The sequence below is a fragment of the Carcharhinus amblyrhynchos genome, chromosome 2 (genome assembly GCF_965287045.1).
Source record: "Carcharhinus amblyrhynchos chromosome 2, sCarAmb.v2.hapA, whole genome shotgun sequence".
Taxonomy (NCBI): domain Eukaryota; kingdom Metazoa; phylum Chordata; class Chondrichthyes; order Carcharhiniformes; family Carcharhinidae; genus Carcharhinus; species Carcharhinus amblyrhynchos.
The window spans coordinates 137,867,333-137,891,444 of record NC_137325.1 but is presented as its reverse complement, the minus strand read 5'-3'; the positions used below and the strand labels follow the sequence as shown (position 1 = coordinate 137,891,444).

The window sequence follows — 24,112 nt, the reverse complement described above, 5'->3', positions numbered from 1 at the left end:
AATTAAAGGAATGTTTCTGTTGAATAACATGTAAATCAGGAAAACCATTATGCCAGAGTAAGCCGATCTTATTTCATGAAACAAAATTAACTTGAAAATCCTTTTCTTAAAAAGGATCTGAGTTTCTCATTTTTAGGAGAGAATAATGCTAATTTCAAAAGTAGCAAGTAGAAATGGAACTCAAGTCCACTCACTATAATTTTCTCCTGTACTCCTCTTCCGATTCAATCTCCCCAGAGATTTCAGGACTTTCCTGTGCAACGTCAGCTGAGAACTACAACACATGAGAAATAAATCCTGTTTAATGTACTCGTTGTATAACAAACAAGCCCTTCATAAGTGGTGCAAAGTACAAAATGAGATACTAGGAATTGGTGAACAGCCAGTTTGGCTAAACAGTTCATTATTACTATCTGAATATTCAATTGAAGCAACCTATGAAAGTATAAGTACGTTCTCTTTCCTTTTTGAGGGCAATTTTCCTTCAAGTGCCTTGCAAATAGTTTTGCTATCGTAACAATTAAAAACAGATAATACTTTACTAAAATGGGGAGTGATTCCAAGGCAATCTAAGCATTTCAGTGGCATTATTAATTGCAAGATCAAAGCAGTTTATAATCGTTAACTGAATGCTCTACTACAGTAAATCAAAATTTTAAATGTACTTTCTGACAGCCATTGTTGAGATTGATACATATTGTTTGCACATCATGTTGTGATTTTAATAGCCACTTCACTTTTGATATCTGTGTTGGCTGCAGGAAAGGATGTTCTGAGGCAGAGTACATTGGCAAGACCATGCAGATGCTATGACAATTAATGAATGGACACCATTTGACAATCACCAGACAGGAGTATCCCCTTCCTATAGAGGAACACTTCAGCAGTCAAGGGCATTTAGCCTCTGATCTTTGGATAAGTATTCTCCAAGGCAGCCTTGAAGACACACAATGCAGAATCGCCGAGCAGAAACTGATAGCCAAGTTCCACACATGAGGACGGCCTCAGCTGGGATCTTGGGATCATATCACACCACTTGTAACCTCCACAACTTGCCTGGGCTTGCAAAATCTTACTAACAGTCCAGGCTGGGGACAATACATACATTCTTAACCTGTGCTTAACCCTCTCTCCACTCACATTGTCTGCTCCTGTAAAGACTTGATTACCTGTTAAGACTTGCATCCCGACCATTATATATCCCGTTTGTGAACTCAATTTTTCACTCACCTGATGAAGGGGCAGCGTTCCAAAAGCTCATGCTACCAAATAAACCTTTGGACTTTAACCTGGTGTTGTGAGACTTCTTACTGTGCTTATCCCAGTCCAACGCCAGCATCTCACATCATTTTTCAACAGCAACATCTCAGCTAATATCTTTCTGTGCAACAGAACTTTGCTTTTTAATGTTTTTGCACCTATATGTGCTTAACTAATGCTTGAGTTGTGAAGTTTACCTTTAATCTTTTGTCCAGGTAGGCAGGAGATACCCAACCTTGTCTGGCAGGTGTGGTTTTAGTAGGCTTGGTTCTAACCAGCCATTTCAGTGGATGTGCAGAGTCAAGAACCTCCACATATTGCCGCTCTTTAAGATGAATAGATTCTTTCTCAGTTGGTAGTGGGTTGTAATCTGCTGTGGCCACGTAAATGTCAAAAACCTGCCATAAGAAAAGGATAGAATTAGGATGAATTTTTAACTAATATTCAGGAAGACAATCTGCTTATTTTCCTTACAGTTTCTTACTCTTTGCATTATACTGAAATAAAATGCTATAGTCTTCAGTTTAATAGCAGTGCCAGTGGGTAGAAGCACAAGTATATGGTGTTTGGCAGTTCTAGGTTTTTGGGCTTGGAGTTACAATTGAAATGATAGAGATCGGGTGGGTGTGGGCAAGAATGATGTACTATGGCTGGGATGAGGAGAGGTAGGGTCTCTCAGCAATCAGGTGAAGGGGGTTGGGTCTTACTACATCATGGATGAGGGAGTTAATGTGGTGATTAACATAGAAACGTAGAATCCAGAAGCAGGAGTAGGTTATTCGACCCTTAGTGCGTGCTCCACCACTCATTTTGATCATGGCTGATCGTCGAATTCAATATCCTGATCTGCTCTTCCCCCCATATTCTTTGATCCCTTTGACCCCAAGAACTATATCTAATTTCTTCTTGAAATCACACAAGGTTTTGGCCTCAACTACTTTCTGTGGTAGTGAATTCCACAGATTCACCACACTCTGGTGAAGAAATTTCTCCTCACCTCAGTTCTAAAAGGTTTACTCCTTATCCTCAAACAATGAATCCTAGTTCTGGACACCATCACCACTGGAAGCATTCTTTCCAAATATACTCTATCTAACCCTGTTAGAATTTTATAAGTTTCCATGAGGTTCCTCTCACTCTTCTGAACTTCAGTGAATATAATCCTAACTGACTCAGTCTCTCCTCACATGGCAGGCCTGCCATCCCATCAATCAGCCTGGTAAACCTTTGCTGTACGATATAACATGGACATCCTCTTTGGATAAGGACACCAAAACGGCACACAATACTCCAGGTGTGGCCTCAACAATGCAGCAAATACAATTGCAGCAAAACACCCCTATTCTCAAACCCTTGCATTATGAAGGCCAACATACCATTTGACTTCTTTATTGCCTGCTGTATCTGCGTACTTACTTTCAGTGACTGATGCACGAGGATTCCAAGATCTTGTTCAGTAGCCACCTCCCTAATTTACACCCATTCAGGTCAAAATCTGTCTTTATATTATTGATACCAAAGTGGATAACCTCATATTTATCCACATTATACTGAATCTGCCATGCACATGCCCACACACAGCCTGTCCAAATCACGCTGGAACATTGATGCATCCTCCTCACAGCTCAACCTTCCACCCAACTTTGTATCATCCGCAAATCTGGAGATAATATATTCAGTTCCATCTTCCAAATCATTATTATATAATGTGAACAATTGGGATCCTAACACAGACCCCTGCGGAACCCCGCTAGTCACTGACTGCCATTCAGAAAAAGACGCATTTATGCCAACTCTTTGCTTTCTATCTGCTATCCAACTTTCTATCCATCTCAAGACATTATCTGCAATCCCATGTGTTTTAACTTTACATAGTCTGTTATGTGAGATCTTGTCGAAAACCTTCTGAAAGTTTAAATAAACCACATCCACTGATTCTCCTTATCAACTCTACTAGTTACATCCTCAAAGAATTCCAATACATTTGTCAAACATCATTTCCGCTTTGTAAATCCATGCTGACTTTGTTTGATTATGCCATTGCCTTCCAAATACCAAAGTTATGAATTCCTTGATAATAGACTCTAGCAACTTCCCCAGTACCGATGTTAGGCTCACTGATCTATACTTCTCTGTTTTTCCTCCACCTCCCTTTTTGAATAGTGGGCTTACAGTGGCTATCCTTCAATCTTTAGGAATTATTCCAGAGTCCAAGGAATGTTGGAAAATAAATGGATCTACTAATTCCAGAGCTACTTCCTTAAATACTCTGGAATGAAGATGGTCAGGACTTGGAGATTTATCCAGCTTCAATCCCATCAATTTCCCCAAAACCGTTTCTCTGCTCATGCTGATTTCCTCAGCTCCTCACTAAAAACTTGTTTCTCTTAGCACTTCCGGTACATTATTCATGTCTTCCTTTGTGAAGACTGAAGTAAAGTACAAATTTAATTCCTCAACCATTTCTTTATTTCTCATTATAAATTCTCCTATTTCTGAATGTAAGGGGCCTACATTCATTTTTGTCAATCTTTTTCTGTTTACATACTTTTTTACATACTATAGAAACTTTTGCAGTCAGCTTTTATAAGAACCTAAGAACATTAGAACCAGGAGCAGGAGTAGGCCACCTGGCCCCTCGAGCCTGCTCTGCCATTCAATAAGATCATGGCTGGTCTCTTTGTGGACTCGGCTCCACTTACACACCCACTCACCATAGCCCTTAATTCCTTTACTGTTCAAAAATTTATCTATCCTTGCTTCAAACATTCAATGAGGTAGCTTCAACTAATTTACTGGGCAGGGAATTCCACACATTCACAGCCCTTTGTGTGAAGAAGTTCCTCCTCAACTCAGTCCTAAATCTGCTCCCCTTTATTTTGAGGCCATGCCCCCGGTTCCAGTTTCACCTGTCAGTGGTAACAACTTCCCTGCTTCTATCTTATCTATTCCCTTCATAATCTTAAATGTTTCTATAAGATCTCCCCTCAGTCTTCTGAATTCCAATGACTACAGCCCCAATCTATTTATAGGCCAACCTTCTCAACTCCAGAATCAACCTAATGAATCTCGTCTGCACTCCTTCCAGTGCCAATATATCCTTTCTCAAGTAAGGAGACCGAAACTGTACACAGCACTCCAGGTGTGGCCTCACCAGCAACTTATACAGCTGCAACATAACGTCACTGTTTTTAAACTCTATTCCTCTAGCAGTGAAGGACAAAATTCCATTTACCTTCTTAATTACTTGCTGCACCTGCAAACTAACTCCTTGTGATTCTTGCACAAGAACACCCATGTCCCTCTGCACAGTAGCATGCTGCAATTTTTTACCATTTAAATAAAAGTCCATTTTGCTGTTATCCCTGTCAAAATGGATGACCTCACATTTGCCAACAATGTAGTCCATCTGCCAGACCTTGCCTACTCACTTAGACTATCTATATTCTTTTGCAGACTTTCAAAGTCATCTGCACACTTACCTTAGTGTAATCTGAGAATTTTGATACACTACACTTGGTGCTCAACTCCAAATCATCTATGTAAATCGTAAACAATTGCAATCCCAACACTGATCCCTGTGGTACACCACTAGCCACTGATCGCCAACCAGAAAAACACCCATTTACCCCGACTCTTTGCTTTCTGTTAGTTAACCAATCCTCTATCCATGCTAATATATTACCTGTAACACCGTGCACTTTTACCTTATGCAGCGGTCTTTAGTGCAGCACCATGTCAAATGCCTTCTGGAAATCCAGATACACCACATCCACAGGTTCCCCACTGTCCACTATGCATGTAATGTTCTCAAAGAATTCCACCAAATTAGTTAAACATGACCTGCTCTTCATGAACCCATGCTGAGTATTACCAAGGGGATGATTTATATCCAGATGTCTCGCTATTTCTTCCTTGATGATAGATTCAAGCATTTTCCCTATAATGTTCCCTGTGAGCTTACCTGCCTACTCTATTTTTCCTTTCTTAATCAATCCCTTGGTCCTCCTTTGCTGAATTTTAAACTGCTCCCAATCGTCAGGCCTTTCGCTTTTTCTTACCAATCCTTCCTTGAAAATGATATTCTTTCTAATTTCCTTTGTGAGCCATGGTTGGTGACAATTCCCTTACCATTCTTGTGCCAAACAGAAATAAACAACTACTGGAGTTTCCTGATTCATTCTTTAAATGCCTGCCATTGCCTGAGCACTGTCTTTCCTTTTGGTAATTTTCCCCAGTTTATCATGGCCAATTCATGCCTCATACCATCATAGTTACCTTTATTGAGTTTCAGCACCCTGTCTCAGAATCAACTACAGCACTATCCAACTTAACAAAGAATTCTACCATATTATGGTCACTCATCGCCAAGGATTCTCTCACAACTAGATTGCCTCCTAACTGTTTCTCAGTGCACAACACCTAGTCCAAAATGGCCTGCTCCCTTGTTGGTTACTCAATATATTGTTCCAGAAAACCATTCCATATGCAATCCAGGATTAGCAGGATAGACTTATAAAAGGAAAGCGGAAGACTAACTTGAGAGGCCCTCACCGTACTTACGGTGGGAAAAACTTTCAACTTCCATTTGGTTCTATTTAGGACTGATATCAGATTGAATAAGAACATAAGAACATAAGAAATAGGAGTAGGAGTAAGCCATCTAGCCCTTCGAGCCTGTCCCGCCATTCAATAAGATCATGGCTGATCTGTCGCAGCTCAGTTCCACCTTCCCGCCCTCTCCCCATAACCCTTAATCCCCTCTCTTATCAAAAACCCATCAACCCGCGTCTTAAAAATATTTAGCGAGGCAGCCTCCACCACTTCAACGGGCAGAGAATTCCACAGATTCACCACCCTTTGAGTGAAGAAGTTCCTCCTCAACTCCGTTCTAAACCGCCCCCCTTTTATCTTGAGGCTGTGCCCCCTAGTCCTACTGTCTTTTTTGAGCGGGAAGAGTCTCTCCACCGCTATCCTATCCATCCCATTCATCGTCTTATACGTCTCAATGAGATCTCCCCTCATTCTTCTAAACTCTAACGAGTACAAGCCTAGTTTATTCAGCCTCTCCTCATAGCTCAACCCCCTCAACTCCGGTATCAGCCTAGTAAACCTCCTCTGCACTCCCTCCAAGGCCAAAATATCTTTGCGCAGGTGCGGCGCCCAAAACTGCACACAGTACTCCAGCTGCGGCCTCACCAATGCCCTATACAGCTGCAGCAAGACCTCCCTACTTTTATATTCAATCCCCCTCGCTATGAAGGCCAGCATCCCATTCGCCTTCCTGGCCACCTGCTGCACCTGCAAGCTGGGTTTTTGCGACTCATGCACAAGGACCCCGAGGTCCCTCTGCACCGTCGCCTGCTGCAGTTTTTCACCCCATAAGTAATAGTCCTTCCTACCATTATTCCTACCAAAGTGGACCACCTCACACTTGCCAACATTAAATTCCATTTGCCATTTCCTGGCCCATTCGCCCAGCCTATCTAGATCCTTCTGCAGACTCTCCACACCCTCTGCACAATTTGCCATTCCCCCAATCTTGGCGTCATCAGCAAATTTCGACACCCTACACTCGGTTCCCTCCTCCAGATCATCTATATAAATGGTAAATAGCTGAGGCCCCAGCACCGACCCCTGGGGCACTCCACTAGTCACCATCCGCCAATCCGAATAGCACCTGTTGACCCCCACTCTCTGCCTCCTATTTGGCAACCAATCCTCTATCCACGCTAACAGCCTACCCCCAACTCCATGTCCCTCAACCTTCTGCAAATATACAAAAGATGAGCAGAGTTCAGAATAAAACCTTACAAGATCTAGTTAGAACATAGAACATAGAACACTACAGCACAAACAGGCCCTTCGGCCCATGAGTTGCGCCGATCACATCAACACCTACCAATCTATAGACCTATCTATAACCCCCAATCCCATTAAACCCCATATACTCATCCAGAAGTCTTCTAAAAGACCCCAGCGAGTTCGCCTCCACCACCACTGACGGCAGCCGATTCCATTCACTCACCACCCTGAGTGAAAAACTTACCCCTAACATCACTTCTGTACTTTCCTCCCCGCTCCTTCAATCTGTGTCCTCTCGTAGCGACCATTTCAATCCGGGGAAATAGCCTCTGAGAATCCACCCTATCTATTCCTCTCAACATTTTATAAACTTCTATCAGGTCGCCTCTCAACCTTCGTCTCTCCAGGAAAAAGAGTCTCAGCTCCCTCAACCTAACTTCATAAGGCATGCCTCCCAGTCCAGGCAACATCCCTGTAAATCTCCTCTGTACCCTTTCAATAGCTTCTACGTCTTTCCTATAGTGAGGCGACCAGAACTGCGCACAGTACTCCAAATGAGGCCTGACAAGGGTCTTATAAAGTTGCAGCATTACCTCCCGACTCCTAAACTCAATCCCTCGATTAATGAAGGCCAGTACACCATACGCCTTCTTGACCACCTCCGCCACCTGCGAGGCTGATTTAAGAGTCCTGTGGACCCGGACCCCAAGATCCTTCTGCTCTTCAACACTACTAAGACTCCTGCTCTTGATAGTGTACTCGTTCATCCCGTTGGTTCTGCCAAAATGGACGACTACACATTTATCCGCGTTGAAGTCCATCTGCCACTTCTCCGCCCAGTCCTGCATCCTATTTATGTCCTGCTGCAACTTTTGACATCCTTCCAGACCATCCACAACACCACCGACCTTCGTGTCATCAGCGAACTTACTTACCCATCCCTCCACTTCCTCATCCAGGTCATTTATGAAAATGACAAACAGCAAGGGTCCTAGAACAGATCCCTGGGGCACTCCACTGGTGACTGACCTCCATTCAGAAAAAGACCCATCCACAACCACTCTCTGCCTTCTGCAGGCAAGCCAGTTCTGGATCCACAAGGCCAAAGGCCCTTGGATCCCATGCCCTCTCACCTTCTCAAGAAGTCTTGCATGGGGGACCTTATCAAACGCCTTGCTGAAGTCCATGTACACCACGTCCACGGCACTTCCTTCGTCAATGTGTTCAGTCACATTATCGAAGAACTCAACTAGGCTCGTAAGGCACGACCTGCCCTTGACAAAACCATGCTGACTATTCCTGATCATGTCAAACCTCTCCAAATATGATGGTAATATGACGGTAGACTGTAACTTCTTTTCCAGGACATGTAAGCTAAGACGGATCAAACGACTGCATGCATCTCTTTTATCTCACTATTATGAAGGAAATTTATGGTTCACACTCTACCTCGCCTCTGGTTTCTGCATCTTCAGACTCAGAGGAGGATTCATTGACAATAGAAGAAGGCCTGGATCTACCATGACGTGGAGATGGAGATGGAGTCTTTGTTTCTTCATCACTTTCTGCTCCAGGAACACGAAGCGAAGCTGAAACACAGCAAATTTTGATCAAGCTCAACTTTGTGTCCAATTACTTCTAAACTTAGCTGGTCTTTTTCTCCACTCTTCATGGTGTCCTGCACCGTACACTGTGACACTTCAAATAGCTTTCTCAAGAAATGTTCAAAATCTGTTCCATTCACTGCAAAAAGATCACCAAGAAATTCTTCAGAGGTTCTCTCAGTCAGCTACCGTAACTTTCATGGATATTCTGTTTACCATTGCCCCCTGATATCCACAGCTTGATCAAACAGGAGAATCCCTAAGAAAATTCAGAGTTTTGTTTCTGTTTTGTTTTTGAAAATCTTTTTTTCAAGTTGTGCACCTCGATTTCAACCTCTGCAGTGCTATCCAACAATTGGTGTACAAGGATGGTTTTTGGGATCTGTATTTTTGTATGGAAGTGCCTATGCTCTGCTCAGCACGTGCCCTGATGACAAGTCTCTCAACATTGAGCTACTTGAGCTCTATTTTATTGGTGAGCTATTCTTGGAGGGCCTGATTTTACCATTTTCATTCTAAGTGCTGAATCTGGGCGCAATTCAGATCCGACTTGGAAATCTGTTCTCAGGCGCCCCGATACACACTTAGACTGAAAAAAAAATTGTGGGTCTGAATTGTGCTGTGGGTGGAGCTTAATACACCTGAAACGATTGGAGCTTTGAAATGCACAAGCGCAGTTAGAAAAAAAATTGAAAATTGCACTACTGTCACATCCTCCCGGGCTGCAAAAAGCAGATAAAGCGGCCCGGGAGTGGTAGTCCCCACAGACATCACCCTCACTCCTACAACATTACTTTCCCCCTTATCCACCCACCCCCCTGCCACCCAGACTCATCGCAACTCCTGTCCCCCTTCCCCCCCACCAATTACCCGCAGAGTGGCAGTGGACTGCCTCCCCCTCCCCCTCCCGCCAGAGAATGATTGGGCCACCCTCCTCCCTCACCTCCATCCACCAGAGATACATTTGACCCGCCTCCCCCCCGACCAGGAAATGATCGGGCCTCCCTTCTCCTACCCCTCTCTCACCAGAAAATGACCTGACTCGCCTCTCTTCCCCCATCCCCACCAGCCAATGATTGGGCCTCCTTCCTCCCTCTCCCCCTGCCTCCACCAGAGGTACATCTGACCCACCTCCTCCTTCCTCCCCCACCAGGCGACAATCTGGCCTCCCTCTGCGCCCCTCCCAACCCCCACCAGAGAGCGATCTGTCCTCCCTCTCCCCATCCAACAGAGGTACATCTGACTCGCCTTCTACCTCCTCACACCAGAAAATGATTGGGCTTGCCTTCTCCTCCAATCCCCCCAGCCCCGACCAGAGAATGATCTGGCCCGCCTCCCCCTCCCACCACCAATCTGAGTCAGAAAGCCGTTGGAAGCTCTGAACTTACCTCTTCAGGAACTGGAGCGCCTGAAACAGACCTTTGCCGAGCATGTCTGCTTTGCCCCGAATCCGGATGCGCGAATGCAATGGTAAAGGGGGAAATGCTGATAAAGTTGGGTGGGCATTTCATTAATTCAATTTAAATATATGCAAATGCATTTAAATCATCGTTGCACCTGTTTCGGCTCAAATCGGATTGCAGCCATTTCTGGGCCATGGTAAAGTGGGCATCTGTGTGGACAAGGACTGTGTTAATGGCCTCATGCCTGACTTTATCACATTTTCATGCGATGCAATGGTAAAATCGGGCCTAAAGCGTGTCATTTATTTAGGGAACAAGTGAGAGAAATGGATGGATAGAGAAGCAAAGACAGAAAGGAAGAATGGAATCTAACTGGTACACCATTAATCCCGATGTTGGGACCAAATGCAGCTCCTAGATCCACACTGGCAGAGAGGACTGCAGGAGCAACTTTACTTTTGGCAGCCAATTAAAAGGCCATTGCAGTGTAATTAAGGATGGTAGCCTGCTTCTCTGAAATGTTGCCCAATGAGATGTCTGGCAGCTTTGCAGTTTCACTGACAGAGGCTGCTGCTGAAGCTGCAGAGGGAAGATGGCATCCCATATCAAACAGTTCTTGAAGGGCTGATAAGTGAGTCATGGGTAGGGACCAAAGGGGCGCACACTGAATATCATATCAGAGCCACTGGGGTGCCCACTTCCACCAGGATCCTGTCCTTGGGCTATGAAACTGTTGCGAATTCAAAAGCCCCATTAGGGAATCTACTCGCAGGCTGTGTTGATGCAGCGGCAGACTCAACATGTGGTGGGGGGCTGTTTGAAGGTTTCTAAAATCCAAATGGCCACTTACCAATGGCTTGATAAAATAGCCACCATCAGATCAATTAGTTGGCCAGTGGCTGAGCTGCTACCGTTCCTTTTTTTGGTTGCACTTCTTGGCAGCTGGAACAGATCAGGCTTCCCTGTCGATGTCTACTGTTACTATTTTACCACCCCTTCTGCCTCCCAGCCTGCCTTCAAAGGGCAGATAAAATTACAGCTGAGGAAAGGTTAGTGCTGTGAACTTAACAATACTGTAACTCTACAAATGCAAAATATTGTGGAAACTGCAAATGTGAAGTGAAAACACAAAAACGTTGGAAATATTCAAGCAGGCATGCAGCACTTGAGGAGAGAGAAAGAGGGTTAATGGTTAGGATAGTACAGTCCTGCTGAAGTAAACGACAATTTAAATGGCCCACCACATCTGCTGGGCAGGCGATATGCCATAAGGACAGTCAAATCCTGGCTGATATTTCAGATTTGTTCTGATAAAAGGCTCTTCTAGGCCTGAAATTATAAGAATGTAATTCTATTTTCTGTTGTTTAAACCGCAAATTAGTGGTACTATCCAGATTTGCAGGGGATCATTCAAATACTGCAGAACATCAAACAGATTTCAATTTGAATGCTTGTCTGTTGTGAACACTATTAGTGGATGTTGGTGGAGGTTACTTACACTCTAAATCAGCTTTCTTAAAACATGAGAAAATCTTTATTCCCCAGGGCTCACCTTGGGTGATCTTTGCAGAGACCATTTGTGTGATCTGAGATGTTAATTTCTGCAGGAATTCTTCTGTGCCAACATCTGCTAGTGAAAAATGGGGTAATGTGGTGGTTGCAGAATCTTCTCTGCTAACTTCTGTTGGTATTTCCCTCTGATCTGAAAGAAAATAAAAGGAAAAGTAATGTAACTAGAGAAGAATTTGTGCTGTAAAATCCAAAAAGAATATGGCTGAATATTTCCCATCCCAGCTGCCGCGGGAATTGTAGTGGGCGAGACAGAAAATTTGGTGGAATATTTAAAAGTCCGTTGAGCTCAAGTGGAAATTTCTGGTCTTGATGGCAAGTGTGGCCTGAAAATTCTACCCTACAACTATACATATTGCATTCAGATTATAGGATAAAATATAAATATTTTATGTTTTATATGCAATTTCATTTTTAATTTAAAATGGGTGCAAAATAAATATCTGCAAATTAAAAACAAAGTGGGCATTGATTGATCAAGAGAATATTCATAGGTTTTAGCACCATTTCTGCTTCATCAGGTAGGCACGATTTTGAAAGTATAAGATTCCATAAGAACAATATTTAATGTTTCATCAAGTTTACCATTTCATTAAGTTCTATAAAGATACTCACTTTTCACTGGTTCTTTATGATCAGTTTCTTGTGGTCTTTGTCAGAGAGCAATATCACACAGTTGAAGGGAAGAAAGAGAAATTAAATAAAAATAAGAATTAAGAACTCTTTCTTTAAAACTCTCTACAGCCAGTTTTTAAAACCAAATTTTGCTACTTTTTTTTAACATCTAACCACAATTCTTTTCAGTCTCAGGATGTGGGGATCACTGGCAAGACAAGCATTTACTGTCTTACCACCCAGAGAAGGTCACTTTTGGAGCTATTACAATCCTGGCAAGAAGGGTACTGTCACAACCATTTTGCCACTGTACATTCAAGAAGAAACTTAGAAACTTGGCTATAATTTTTGATGTGAAAAAGTTTTTGTCTTGTGCTAGTCTATGAATCTAAATTTGCGGGCTATATTTTACAAATATGGAAGGTGTGGGGTGGGGTGGGTGGGCGGGGGCGGGGGGGCGGGGAGGTGGTAGGTGTGATGTGTATAGCTTGTGACAATCCCCCTCCTGACTCTGAGCTAACTGGCCAGTGTTACCTTGTACTCTGAATGTCTTTCTAAATTGCTCCTGCAATTTCAAGATTTCAACACATCTCTTACATGATCTTTTTGATTTCTTCTTTAAATCTTTGTGGCGACCTGCACAACAATCCTTGACCCATTCTTTTTCTAAATGTGTACTAATCTTATCCCTTAGTCTGTTATTAGATTATTTTCAGTCAATCTATTCAAGTTCAGCATCTCAAAAGAGATTCTAATTCAGAAGAGCAAAGTGCAAAAATTGGTGCATCTCAAACCTTTTGGCCAAACAGAAATTTACTGGCTTGATCTTACCAGCTCGCCATGTACATCGATCAGATTGCCTTCTTCCTGGCACCATTTTATCAGTGAGAACGGTTTCGTGCTCAGAAAGGGGGCAAAGCTCATTACCATTAGACTGCCTGCATCTGCATACAATTTGCTGAACTGGACTGGCATGCTCCTTCCTGTCTAATGCTTCCAAACTCACTGGCACGACATCGTGCTGGAGAAAATCACTGCTGCTCTGTAGTGGAGGCCAGCCGCCATGGCCATGGATCAGAAGCCACTGAAGCCCAAGGGTGGTCGGGAGCATGGTTGGCCAGTGAAGCTGCTGGTGAAGGCAGAGGAGGTCTGATGTCCATGAGCAATAGTGGGAGGAGGTCCCGGTTCAACAGTTTGGGGCACCCTGTGCAGTGGCGCCCGAGCACTCTGTAGTCGCCTTCACTGCCGTACTTAGCCCCCCTGCCCCCCCACCCGCCTCGCAAAAAACTTCCAGCTGTCAAAAGAATTAACAGAATGCCGGAAGATTGTAGTGCTGAGCTCACCAAAAATACCAGTATGGAGGACTCCTGTTTTCTCACTGTTATGGTACTTCGAAATGTTTTGGGAAACTTCTGCCCTACATTTTTTTGGGTTGCTCATTTGCCAGTTCTGTTTATTCAAGTAAAGAAGAGGAAGAGATCAGGAGGGGGAGAAACAAATTCAAAGAAAATGATTTGATCTGAGTAAAATAGGCTTCCAGGTGCAAGTGTCATTTGTGCTTCTTTCCTTCAACTGTTTCCTCCTATCTCTTCTCCTGAAACCACACATTAATGCTGATGTTAATTCTATGAATAAGTCTCATCCTCCCATATCTGGTATAAAAAGCCATTCTTCATCTGTATGTCTTGAGAGTAGATGGACAAGTACATTTTTGTATCATCATCCACGTGCAGTTTTCAGCAGAGTTAACTGCATAGGAATCTGCATTAGAAACTCTGGTTTACATTCTCTGGTGTGCTAAGGACACCAAGATCTATTGCAACATCTTTATTGCTGTCCTTAATGAGATCAGTTAACTCAACAAATGAAGGGGGTCAAAGCTGGAATGTACCTGATTTGTACAGCTCAGAAACTATACCAGTCAGGGGAGCTACCGTCTAAATTTAAACAGGTAAAGTGATATTTCAGAGTAATATCTAATTAGATGAATTTACCCGTGTAAGAATGTTTGCATAATAGCTTCTTTCACAGTTGTAGTTTCTTCTGTTGAAGCTTCAACTTCTTGCATGAAAGCAGAAACACAAACATCGTAAATTGGTAATGCAATATTACCATTAATTCACCTATTTAGTTTAGAAATTGATGCAATTAAAAAAATGCGTTTTCACTATAAATGGCATAGCAATTCCACAATTGTAAAAAGAAACCTCACTTAAATTGTCAACAATTTATTGTCACATAACAAGTTGTGCAAATTGTGCTGCAATAAATTGACCAAAAACAATTTGATTCTACAAATCATATATGCAACCAGTACCTTGCTGGCAAACATAATCTGAAAAACTTGTATTTATGAAATACCTTATCGCATCCTTCAGAGAAAACTGAAATACAATCAATATGAATTTGAAAAATATACTAGAAGTTCCGTTTAAATTAACTATTCCAATTGAAGAAACTCTATTAACCACACTGCCTATGAAAACTCTCAATAACTTTTGCTCACCATCTACAACATCCAGGTGGGCAGAGCAGATAGACTGGCCAGCCTTGTTTGTAGCAATACAGGTGTAGATGCCAGTGTATTCTTTCCCAACATCCAACAGGATCAGACTGTGCTGCATTTTCGAACTGGCCAATTTATAACCCGGTGTATCTTGTTTAATCCAGATAACATCTTCCACTGATTCCTCTTTAAGCCACGTTATATCGGGTATCGGAGATCCTGTAAAAAGCGTATTATTGACAAATTATTTTGAAGCTTTCTAATATATTCCGTCTTAGAAGAGCTTTTTAAAATTATTCTCATGTCCTCAAGGCATAAAGACTGCATGAGAATGATCTGGGGTGATCAGTAAGTATCCTCTTGTGTGAGCTTAGCCACCTTTCACAGGGGAGCGCAAGCTGCTGAGCGTGAAACATTGGCAAAATATATTACAGCAATGCTCCTGATGTTACATGGTTTTTCCAAATAACTATATAAATACTCATAACATAAAGAGATTTTACAATTGCTGGTGGGAAATCCATCTTACCTTCAACCCTGACAGTTAAAGTAATGCTCGTTCCTTTCTTTACATTCTTACTTGTGAATTTTTCCAGAAATCTTGGTGGAACTAGCTTCTCCGGTTTTCCTATAAGAGGAACAATCAGGAAAAAAAAAACTACTGTTTTTTAAGTGCCACTAATACAGTTTCTGTTGCAAAGAACATAAAAGTGTGGAATGTTAAGAAAGACACATCGGCCTGGATTTTCATTTGTGAGATGGGAGAATTCCTGGCTCTGTGAACCTGACTATAAATGGCTGCCTGGATGTCGGATTATCTGTCAGGGGAGGAGATGGGAGCAGGCGAGGTTAGGAGTCAGAGAGATACCTCACAGGAAGTGAGGAATCTGCTTGCTTTGGAGGTAAGCTAGGCGGAAAGCCAGGGGCTCCAGCATTGTGTCCAAAAATTTGAAAAAGAATTTAACACAAAGCATCCCTGTAACCCTCACCCTTCACACACCTTCACATCCATCTCATTCCCAACCAATGCCAATTCATGCCACCTGTACATATATTCATCCCATGACCCCTCATGCCCTCCATGCCAACCTATGCTCCTGTACCAATCCCTATGGCCCTCTGTAGTCCCTATGCCAACTTCATGCCAATTCATATCAGCCTACTTCCTCCACCCATCTTTTGCTCTTACACCTAAATGCCAACTCACCCAGTATGGCACACCTCAGAATCCATGCTGAGGTGAGATGAAGTTCTATAATCTAAAGTTCTAAGTGTCTACTGCAGACTTCGCTACATTGGAAAATACACTAATTCAAAATGCCCATTTACTATATTAATATTGCTTTAACTACATAAAGCCTGATAATAACAAACACTTCATTCAAGTGCACAATTCTTTGAATATAGATTGAAATTCATAGTCCCACTTCAAAGGGATATATATCCACTTAAAGCTATCGATCAAGCTGTGAAATGGCAGGCACTCTACTGCGATAATGGATGGTAGTGAAATCAGTCATGTACCACTAATCCAATAATGACTTATGTCAACAGAGAAAGTGAAATAGAAAGCAATGATGTATTTTAATCATTGCAGACATTTTTTTCAAAGATTTAAGGGCAAGATTTTTAAATGCTTATAGTTGACTGCTCTCCTTCACAGGTGCTTTTCACAGGTCTTTGTGATACTTTTGACAGGTTCTCTTGACATTATTGATGTGTCCACTTGACAGTTTTGAAAGGTCTGTTTCCAACTTTTAACACTCCTTCAAAGGTCACCTGATTTCCATCAAAGAGCATTTGACCTCTCCCATAGGTTCCCAGTGCCAGGTTCTGAGGAATACCTGAATTCTCCAAATTGAGTATCCTGCCTATCCAAACAAATCCACAAAGTTCAAATGGGCAGCATGGTAGCTGTAATTAGCACTGCTGCTCACAGTGCCAGGGGCCTGGGTTCGATTCCTGGCTTGGGTCACTGTCTGCATGAAGTTTGCACGTTCTTCCCATGTCTGTACGGATTTCCTCCGGGTGTTCCGGATTCTTCCCACAGTCTGAAAGACGTGCTGGAGAGGTGTATTGACCCAGACAGGCACAGAGCTGTGACGACAAGGGGAATTTCACAGTAACTTCATTGCAGTGTTAATGTAAGCCTTACTTCTGACTAATAAAAAATAAACTTTATAAACAAATCTAATCTTATCGGTTCTGCACATTTCGTATTTCACACTCCTAGGTTATCAAAATCCAACTTCAATGGAGGCAGCCAATCATTAAAATGGCCAGCTATCTCCACTAACCAAGCATATGAGAAACATCAATTGTCCCTTTATTTCTGTTCTCGAAAAAATTAGAAGTGCCATTTTGGAGCCAGAACTATGTCTATCAGGTATTCTGCCACAATGGTGAAAAACTGGCCCATAGTTTAGCAGGCTATTCAGTTTACAGGCTACTGATCAATTATTATCTGCTTAACAATAAACTTTATCAGAGTAGAATCATCCTTTCCACCATCAGCCAAGTCACGATTACAAACCTCCATTCTCCTGGGGAATGGGCCTGCCTGACATGGGCTCATGTGGTTAATTCTTCCATTACGACCAGACCATCTGCGTTGCCATGTCTAAAGACCGCAAGAAACTACAAAGAATTGTGAACGAAGCCCAGTCCATCATTCAAATCAGCCTCCCACCCACTGACACTGTCTACACTTACCACTGACTTGGAGATGCAGCCAGCATTATTAAGACACCACACACCCCAGACATACTCTCTTACACTTTCATCCATCGGAAAAAGATACAGAAGTCTGAAAACACATACCAACTGACTCAAGAACAGCTTCTTCCCTGATGCCATCAGACATTTGAATGGACCTATCTCCCATTAAGTTGATCTTTCGCTACACCCTAGCTGTGACTGAATACACATTTTGCACTCTCACTCCTTTCCTTCTCTATGAACACTAAGAAGTCTCGCAACACCAGGTTAAAGTCCAACAAGTTTATTTGGAATCACAAGATTTCAAAGCGCTGCTCCTTCATCAGGTGAGCGGGTGCTTTCTTGCATCTTTGTAGAAACTTTATTTCTGTGTCAATATGCACAACCATTCGGGACATTGCCTCCACTTTGAACCAGCAGTTTGCGGTGTCGGTGGTAACCATGATGTGAAGATGCCGGTGTTGGACTGAGGTGGGCGCAGTAAGAAGTCTCACAATAATAGGTTAAAATCCAACAGGTTTATTTGGAATCACAAGCTTTTGGAGTGCTGCTCCTTCATCAGTTGAGTGGGATTCGGAGCAGTGCTCTGAAAGCTCATTATTCCAAATAAATCTGTTGGACTTTAACCTGGTGTTGTGAGACCATTCTCTAGTAACGGTATGCTTTGTCTGTATAGTACGCGAGAAACAATATTTTTCACTGTATATCAATTCTTGTGACAATAATAAATCAAATTAGATCAGGCTTGATTTGATTGATTAGCAGAGCAGGCCCAAAGGGCTGAATTTGACTACTTCTGCTCCTGCTTTCAATGTAAGCAATTGTACGTAATGATGTGCTATTACTGAGAGCTGCTACCAAAGTCCAATACTAATCCTTGTAAGGAGCTGGAGGTGAAGGTATTCAAAGGCACAGTGACTTTGACAGCTATTGGCAGGGCAAGGCAAGTAGCGTGAGGTCTTCCACCACGAGGGCACAAATATCACCATCTATCAATCTCGATGAGCAGTTTCCTGCAGCACTGATTTGCTGATGTGACCAGGTGGCTTCTTCTTTGCAACATACAATGTTATGGATATTGCCTTTGCTGCCTCACTTCGTGCCTGAGGATTTTTTTCATAACTACTATTACATCTGATCTTTGAAAAATTTAAATTCATGTCCAACTGCACTCATCATTTCTGGACAGTATCTCTCACTCTTATATGGCCTCTGGTTCCAGGAGGATCACAGCTCCCTGCAATACTGAAGTAAATATAACCACTTGTTTTGCTATCTCTGCTCTCCTGATGACACCAATGGCTGACTACCATGTTCCCTTAATTTATGGGCCTACCGAACTCTATGTTGCATCCATGATTGGCTGCCTGCTACATTGTCACATCCTTGTATCTGGCCTGTTCTTTACTCCATTATGTAACCCATGCACACCCACTGGCCTTCGATGAGCTGATAACAAGCTCATTAACAAGATTAACTACTCATCAAAATCGGGTGGCTTGCTTCATCTTGCCTCTCCTTTCATGAGCAAAATTGCTGACAGTAGAAATTATGATGGTAAACTGCCATGCTGATTGGTGGTGCTAATTTTAATATCTGTGACTTTTAGTGCTTCTACACTTGCCCCTAACGAGGCCTAAAAATGTTCAATGTATCTATCTGTTTAAATGACCCAGATATTTTTTATATATTAAAGGTGCTATAAAAATACAAGTTATTGCTGTTTTATGACACAGTTTCGGTTTTACCTGGTTTTTCTTCAGTTTTACGCTTCTCAATTTCTTCTCCAGAGCCTGAAATACATTACAAGTTCATCCAATGTTGTCTGAAAGATTTGTCTTTTGATCAAAAAAACAATTTTTTATCTGACGGATCAGGTTAGGAACTGAGTAGGGGGTGGGATGTTAAAGAACATAAGAAATAGGAGCAGGTGTAGGCCATCTAGCCCTTCGAACGTGCCCCGCCATTCAATAAGATCATGGCTGATCTGTCGCTGCTCAGTTCCACTTTCCCGCCCTCTCCCCATAACCCTTAATCCCCTCTCTTATCAAAAACCCATCAACCCGCGTCTTAAAAATATTTAGCGAGGCAGCCTCCACCACTTCAACGGGCAGAGAATTCCAGAGATTCACCACCCTTTGAGTGAAGAAGTTCCTCCTCAACTCCGTTCTAAACCGCCCCCCTTTTATCTTGAGGCTGTGCCCCCTAGTCCTACTGTCTTTTTTGAGCGGGAAGAGTCTCTCCACCTCTATCCTATCCATCCCATTCATCATCTTATACGTCTCAATGAGATCTCCCCTCATTCTTCTAAACTCTAATGAGTACAAGCCCAGTTTATTCAACCTCTCCTCATAGCTCAACCCCCTCAACTCCGGTATCAGCCTAGTAAACCTCCTCTGCACTCCCTCCAAGGCCAAAATATCTTTGCGCAGGTGCGGCGCCCAAAACTGCACACAGTACTCCAGCTGCGGCCTCACCAATGCCCTATACAGCTGCAGCAAGACCTCCCTACTTTTATATTCAATCCCCCTCGCTATGAAGGCCAGCATCCCATTCGCCTTCCTGACCACCTGCTGCACCTGCAAGCTGGGTTTTTGCGACTCATGCACAAGGACCCCGAGGTCCCTCTGCACCGTCGCCTGCTGCAGTTTTCGCCCCGTAAGTAATAGTCCTTCCTACCATTCTTCCTACCAAAGTGAAATGATAGTCGGACATTTTTTCCATTTAACCATGATATGAAATTTAATGCAAGAAGTGTGAAGTGATCAATTTTGGTGGGAAGGATGAGGAGAGGCAATACAAAATAAAGGATACAATTCTTAAAGTGGTGCAGGACAGATGGACCTTTGGGTGTATAAACCGTTGGAGGTCAATGGCAGATTGAGAGACTGGTTAGTAAGGCATAAGGATTCTAGACTTTATAAATAGCAGCAGAGTGTAAAATCAAGGAAGTTACAAATGTTGCTTTTGCGTCAACTGGGCTATTGCGATTTATGTTACATGGAGGTAGTGTCACCACACTCCAGCTTGAAAGTTGGAGACGAATCTATCTCCTCGTAACTGGGAAGCCTGAACTGATTTTATAGCTATCAGGCCATTAACTGGTCAGAGTGAAACTTCCTCTGGGAGGAAATCCTGCTTTGATAGTTGCTGGCCAATCATATGTTGCAGCTCTCATGTTCCATTGGAAGTTATTGATTGCCAGTGCTGGGATAGCAGGCTGTCTCAAACGATGACTGTTGACCAAAGGAAGCCTCGTGACCCCCAGCCTGGCCTAGGGAACTCTTGTTATGTGTCAAATACCAGCAGCGGACATGGGAGGAGGCCCTCAAAGCAGTTGTTAATTGCCTTCAGGCTCTACACCTGCTGCTGATAAAATTCCAGCAAATGTACATATGACAGGCATTATGCCTCTGCCATACCACCTAATTTGATGGCACTCCCAACCTAGTTCCGTACTGGGGAGTAGATGGCAGGTGGGGGGGGAGCGGGGGGTGGAAATGCTGCATATCATTCCTGTCATGCCACAGAATGGGCACCAATCTTAGTACTAATGTGAAGGCATTAGACAGCAAACTGAACAGACTTGTGAGAATGGTTCCAAGTGTGTAGGACTTTGGTTAAACAGTTAAGATTGGAAAATCTGTAGTTGTTGCCCTTAGAGGAAAGAAGGTTGAGAGGAGATTTGATAAGAGGTCTGGACAGAGTACATAGAGTAACTGTTCATATTGGCAGAAGGATCGAGAAACCAAGGCCACTGATTTAAAGTGAACTGCAAGAAGACAAAAGGCAACAAGAGGAAGAACCTTTTACTCACTGAGTGGTTAGGGTCTGTATTCACGGCTTGACAGTGTGGCAGAGATAGGTTCAATCATGCATTTCTAAAGGAAACTGGATAATTATCTGATGAAGGAAACATTGCAGAACTATGGGGAAAGGGGAGGAGAGTGGAACTAGCTAAGTTACATTTGCGGAGACACAAAGGACAGAATGGCTTCCTTCTCTGCTGTAACCATTTTGTGATTCTATGCCAGTGTCTATCACCATTTTAACTACAGGAATTTTGGCAGCTTTGGGATTGCCCATCAAACAAACAGTGCACTCACTGATATTTAAACAATGGGGTCCAATGTTGCATTCAGACGCCACCACAATTTTAACTGTCACGCAAAACAACACTGGGCTGCTGGAGGCATGCAGGAGGACCCACAAAACTGTATTCCCGCATTTATCAGCAAAGAGAAAATAGGACCAAAAATGTTCTGCTTACTTTGAACGTGTACAATAGCAGATGTATAGGCAGAGCCTAATGAATTGCTTATGTAAGCTGCATATTCACCACCAGTTTCTTTGGAAACATTGAGAATTTCTAGCGAATGATCTCCTTTATTGTCAGTCATCAGAATTGCATCTGTGGCACGCAGAGGTTTACCACTTTTAAACCAATAAACACGAGGGACTGGGTAACCTGCAGAGTGAAGAGTTACAACAATTTATTGAAAATATTCAATAAAATCATGATTTACAAAGAATCAATCAGGCGTTCCAAATTGTGGCAGTTTTTACGCAAGCAATCCATTTTATCTCATTAAAGCTACTTAGACATACACCGCTATACCTCCTTCTAATATAAGAACCCATTTGAGTCCCTTTATGAATGCAGTGACCTCTGAGATGGAAGATTGCTGCTTTAGGCCTTACTCCAGCACAAAATTCAGGCTGTGACTCCAGTGGCACAGTGGTTAGCACTGCTGCCTCACAGCGCCAAGGACTTGGGTTCGATCCAGGCCTTGGATGACTTTGCACTGCATGAGTTTCCTCTGGGTGCTCTGGTTTTCTCTCACAGTCCAAAGAAATGTAGTTTGGATGAATTAGCCATGGTAGATGGGATTACAGGATTGGGGATGGACCTGTGTAACTCTTTTGGAGAGTTAGTGCAGACATGATGGGCTAAATGGCCTCCTTCTGCACTGTAGGGATTCTATGGTCCTATATAATATTGAGGGAGTGCTGTTTGATATTTCAAGTGATATATCAAACCGAGACCTATGTCACACTGTTCCAGTGATTTAGATGGTCATAATTCCTGTTCTTGAGGAAGTGTAGAAAATCCTCTGTGTTATGGTCAGTATTCCCTCAATCTAAGATGTTATGGATTTCTGCTCAGAAAATGGTCTCCACAAATTTAGTAGTGGGTCCAATGCCTACACAGATTGGATGTAAGCCCAAACAGTAGAATAAAAGCTTTTCAATTTTTACACAAATGTTCATTCATCTTATTGATGTATATTGAGTCTTGTTGCATGCAAAATGCCTACATAACAGTCAGTACACTAACGAAGTAATTTTCTATAACTTCTTCTGAGAGATCTTTATGAATGAGAGTGGCAAAAGGCAAAATGGTTTGAAAATTAGTGATCAAAGATAAAAAGACCTGAGCATTTTTTGTGACAAGGAATCATGTAATTTTATAATGTGTAGTGAATGCAGATACTCCTAGGCCACTTCAATTGGGTGAAATTATTTGACAGCGAGTGGATTGAAACATTAGCTTTTCCTAATATAAATGTATTTGGACCCATACATTTCTATTAAATCATCAGTGATCTCAGTGTTTTAAACAGTTAGCACATGTAATTCTTCACTCAAAGGGTGGTGAATCTCTGGAATTCTCTGCCCGTTGAAGTGGTGGAGGCTGCCTCGCTAAATATATTTAAGACGCGGGTTGATAGGTTTTTGATAGGCAAGGGGATTAAGGGTTATGGGAAGAGGGCAGGAATGTGGAACTGAGACACGACAGATCAGCCATGATCTTATTGAATGGCGGGCAGGCTCGGGGGGCTAGATGGCCTACTCCTGCTCCTATTTCTTATGTTCTTATGTTCTTAATGCAGGATGAAGTAAATACTGACACCAGAACATGACCTATTTCTAATGGTTCATCTTGGTATTTAAAGTTTAACTTAAATTTTCATAATTAAATAATTTTCTGCTCTGAAGTCTACGTTCTGTGGTGGGTATGGAAGTGGGAATGATTCCCATGGCTATCTTGAGCTTGAAAGAAGTCTCATAACATCAGCTTAAAGTCCAACAGGTTTATTTGTAGCAAACACCACAAGCTTTCGGAACATGTTGCTCCTTCGTCAGGTGGGTGGAAGTTCTGATCATAAACAGGGCACAAAGACACAAACTCAATTTACATGAACAGCGTGTTCCGAAAGCTTGTGGCGTTTGCTACAAATAAACCTGTTGGATTTTTAAGCTGGTGTTGTGAGACTTCTTTCTGTTTTTACCCCAGTAAAATGCCGGCATCTCCACATCATATACTTGGAGTACTGTGCGCAGTTCTGGTCGCCTCACTACAGGAAGGATGTGGAAGCTATTGAGAGGGTGCAGAGGAGATTTACAAGGATGTTGCCTGGATTGGGAGGCATGCTTTATGAAGATAGGTTGAGGGAGCTAGGTCTCTTCTCCCTCAGAGACGAAGGTTGAGAGGCAACCTGATAGAAGTTTATAAAATGTTGAGAGGTATAGATAGGGTGGATTCTCGGAGGCTATTTCCTAGGGCTGAAATGGTTGCTACGAGAGGCTCCATTCACCTGACGAAGAGGGAATCCTCTTGAAAGCTTGTG

At 42.7% G+C, this 24,112-nt stretch overlaps 1 protein-coding gene across 1 annotated transcript in view; it reads right to left on the bottom strand.

Annotated features, from left to right (window-relative positions):
* obscnb (obscurin, cytoskeletal calmodulin and titin-interacting RhoGEF b) overlaps positions 1–24,112 on the bottom strand; it is a 696,366-nt gene that overhangs the window by 172,454 nt on the left and 499,800 nt on the right. The window contains exons 79-88 of the mRNA XM_080214757.1: positions 21,751–21,948; positions 19,229–19,273; positions 15,292–15,390; positions 14,763–14,981; positions 14,251–14,317; positions 12,257–12,291; positions 11,625–11,774; positions 8,515–8,654; positions 1,458–1,658; positions 195–274 (exon numbers count right to left, since the gene is read on the bottom strand). Coding sequence (XP_080070883.1) covers positions 195–274; positions 1,458–1,658; positions 8,515–8,654; positions 11,625–11,774; positions 12,257–12,291; positions 14,251–14,317; positions 14,763–14,981; positions 15,292–15,390; positions 19,229–19,273; positions 21,751–21,948 — 1,234 coding nt within the window. The remainder of the gene's footprint in view (positions 1–194; positions 275–1,457; positions 1,659–8,514; positions 8,655–11,624; positions 11,775–12,256; positions 12,292–14,250; positions 14,318–14,762; positions 14,982–15,291; positions 15,391–19,228; positions 19,274–21,750; positions 21,949–24,112) is intronic.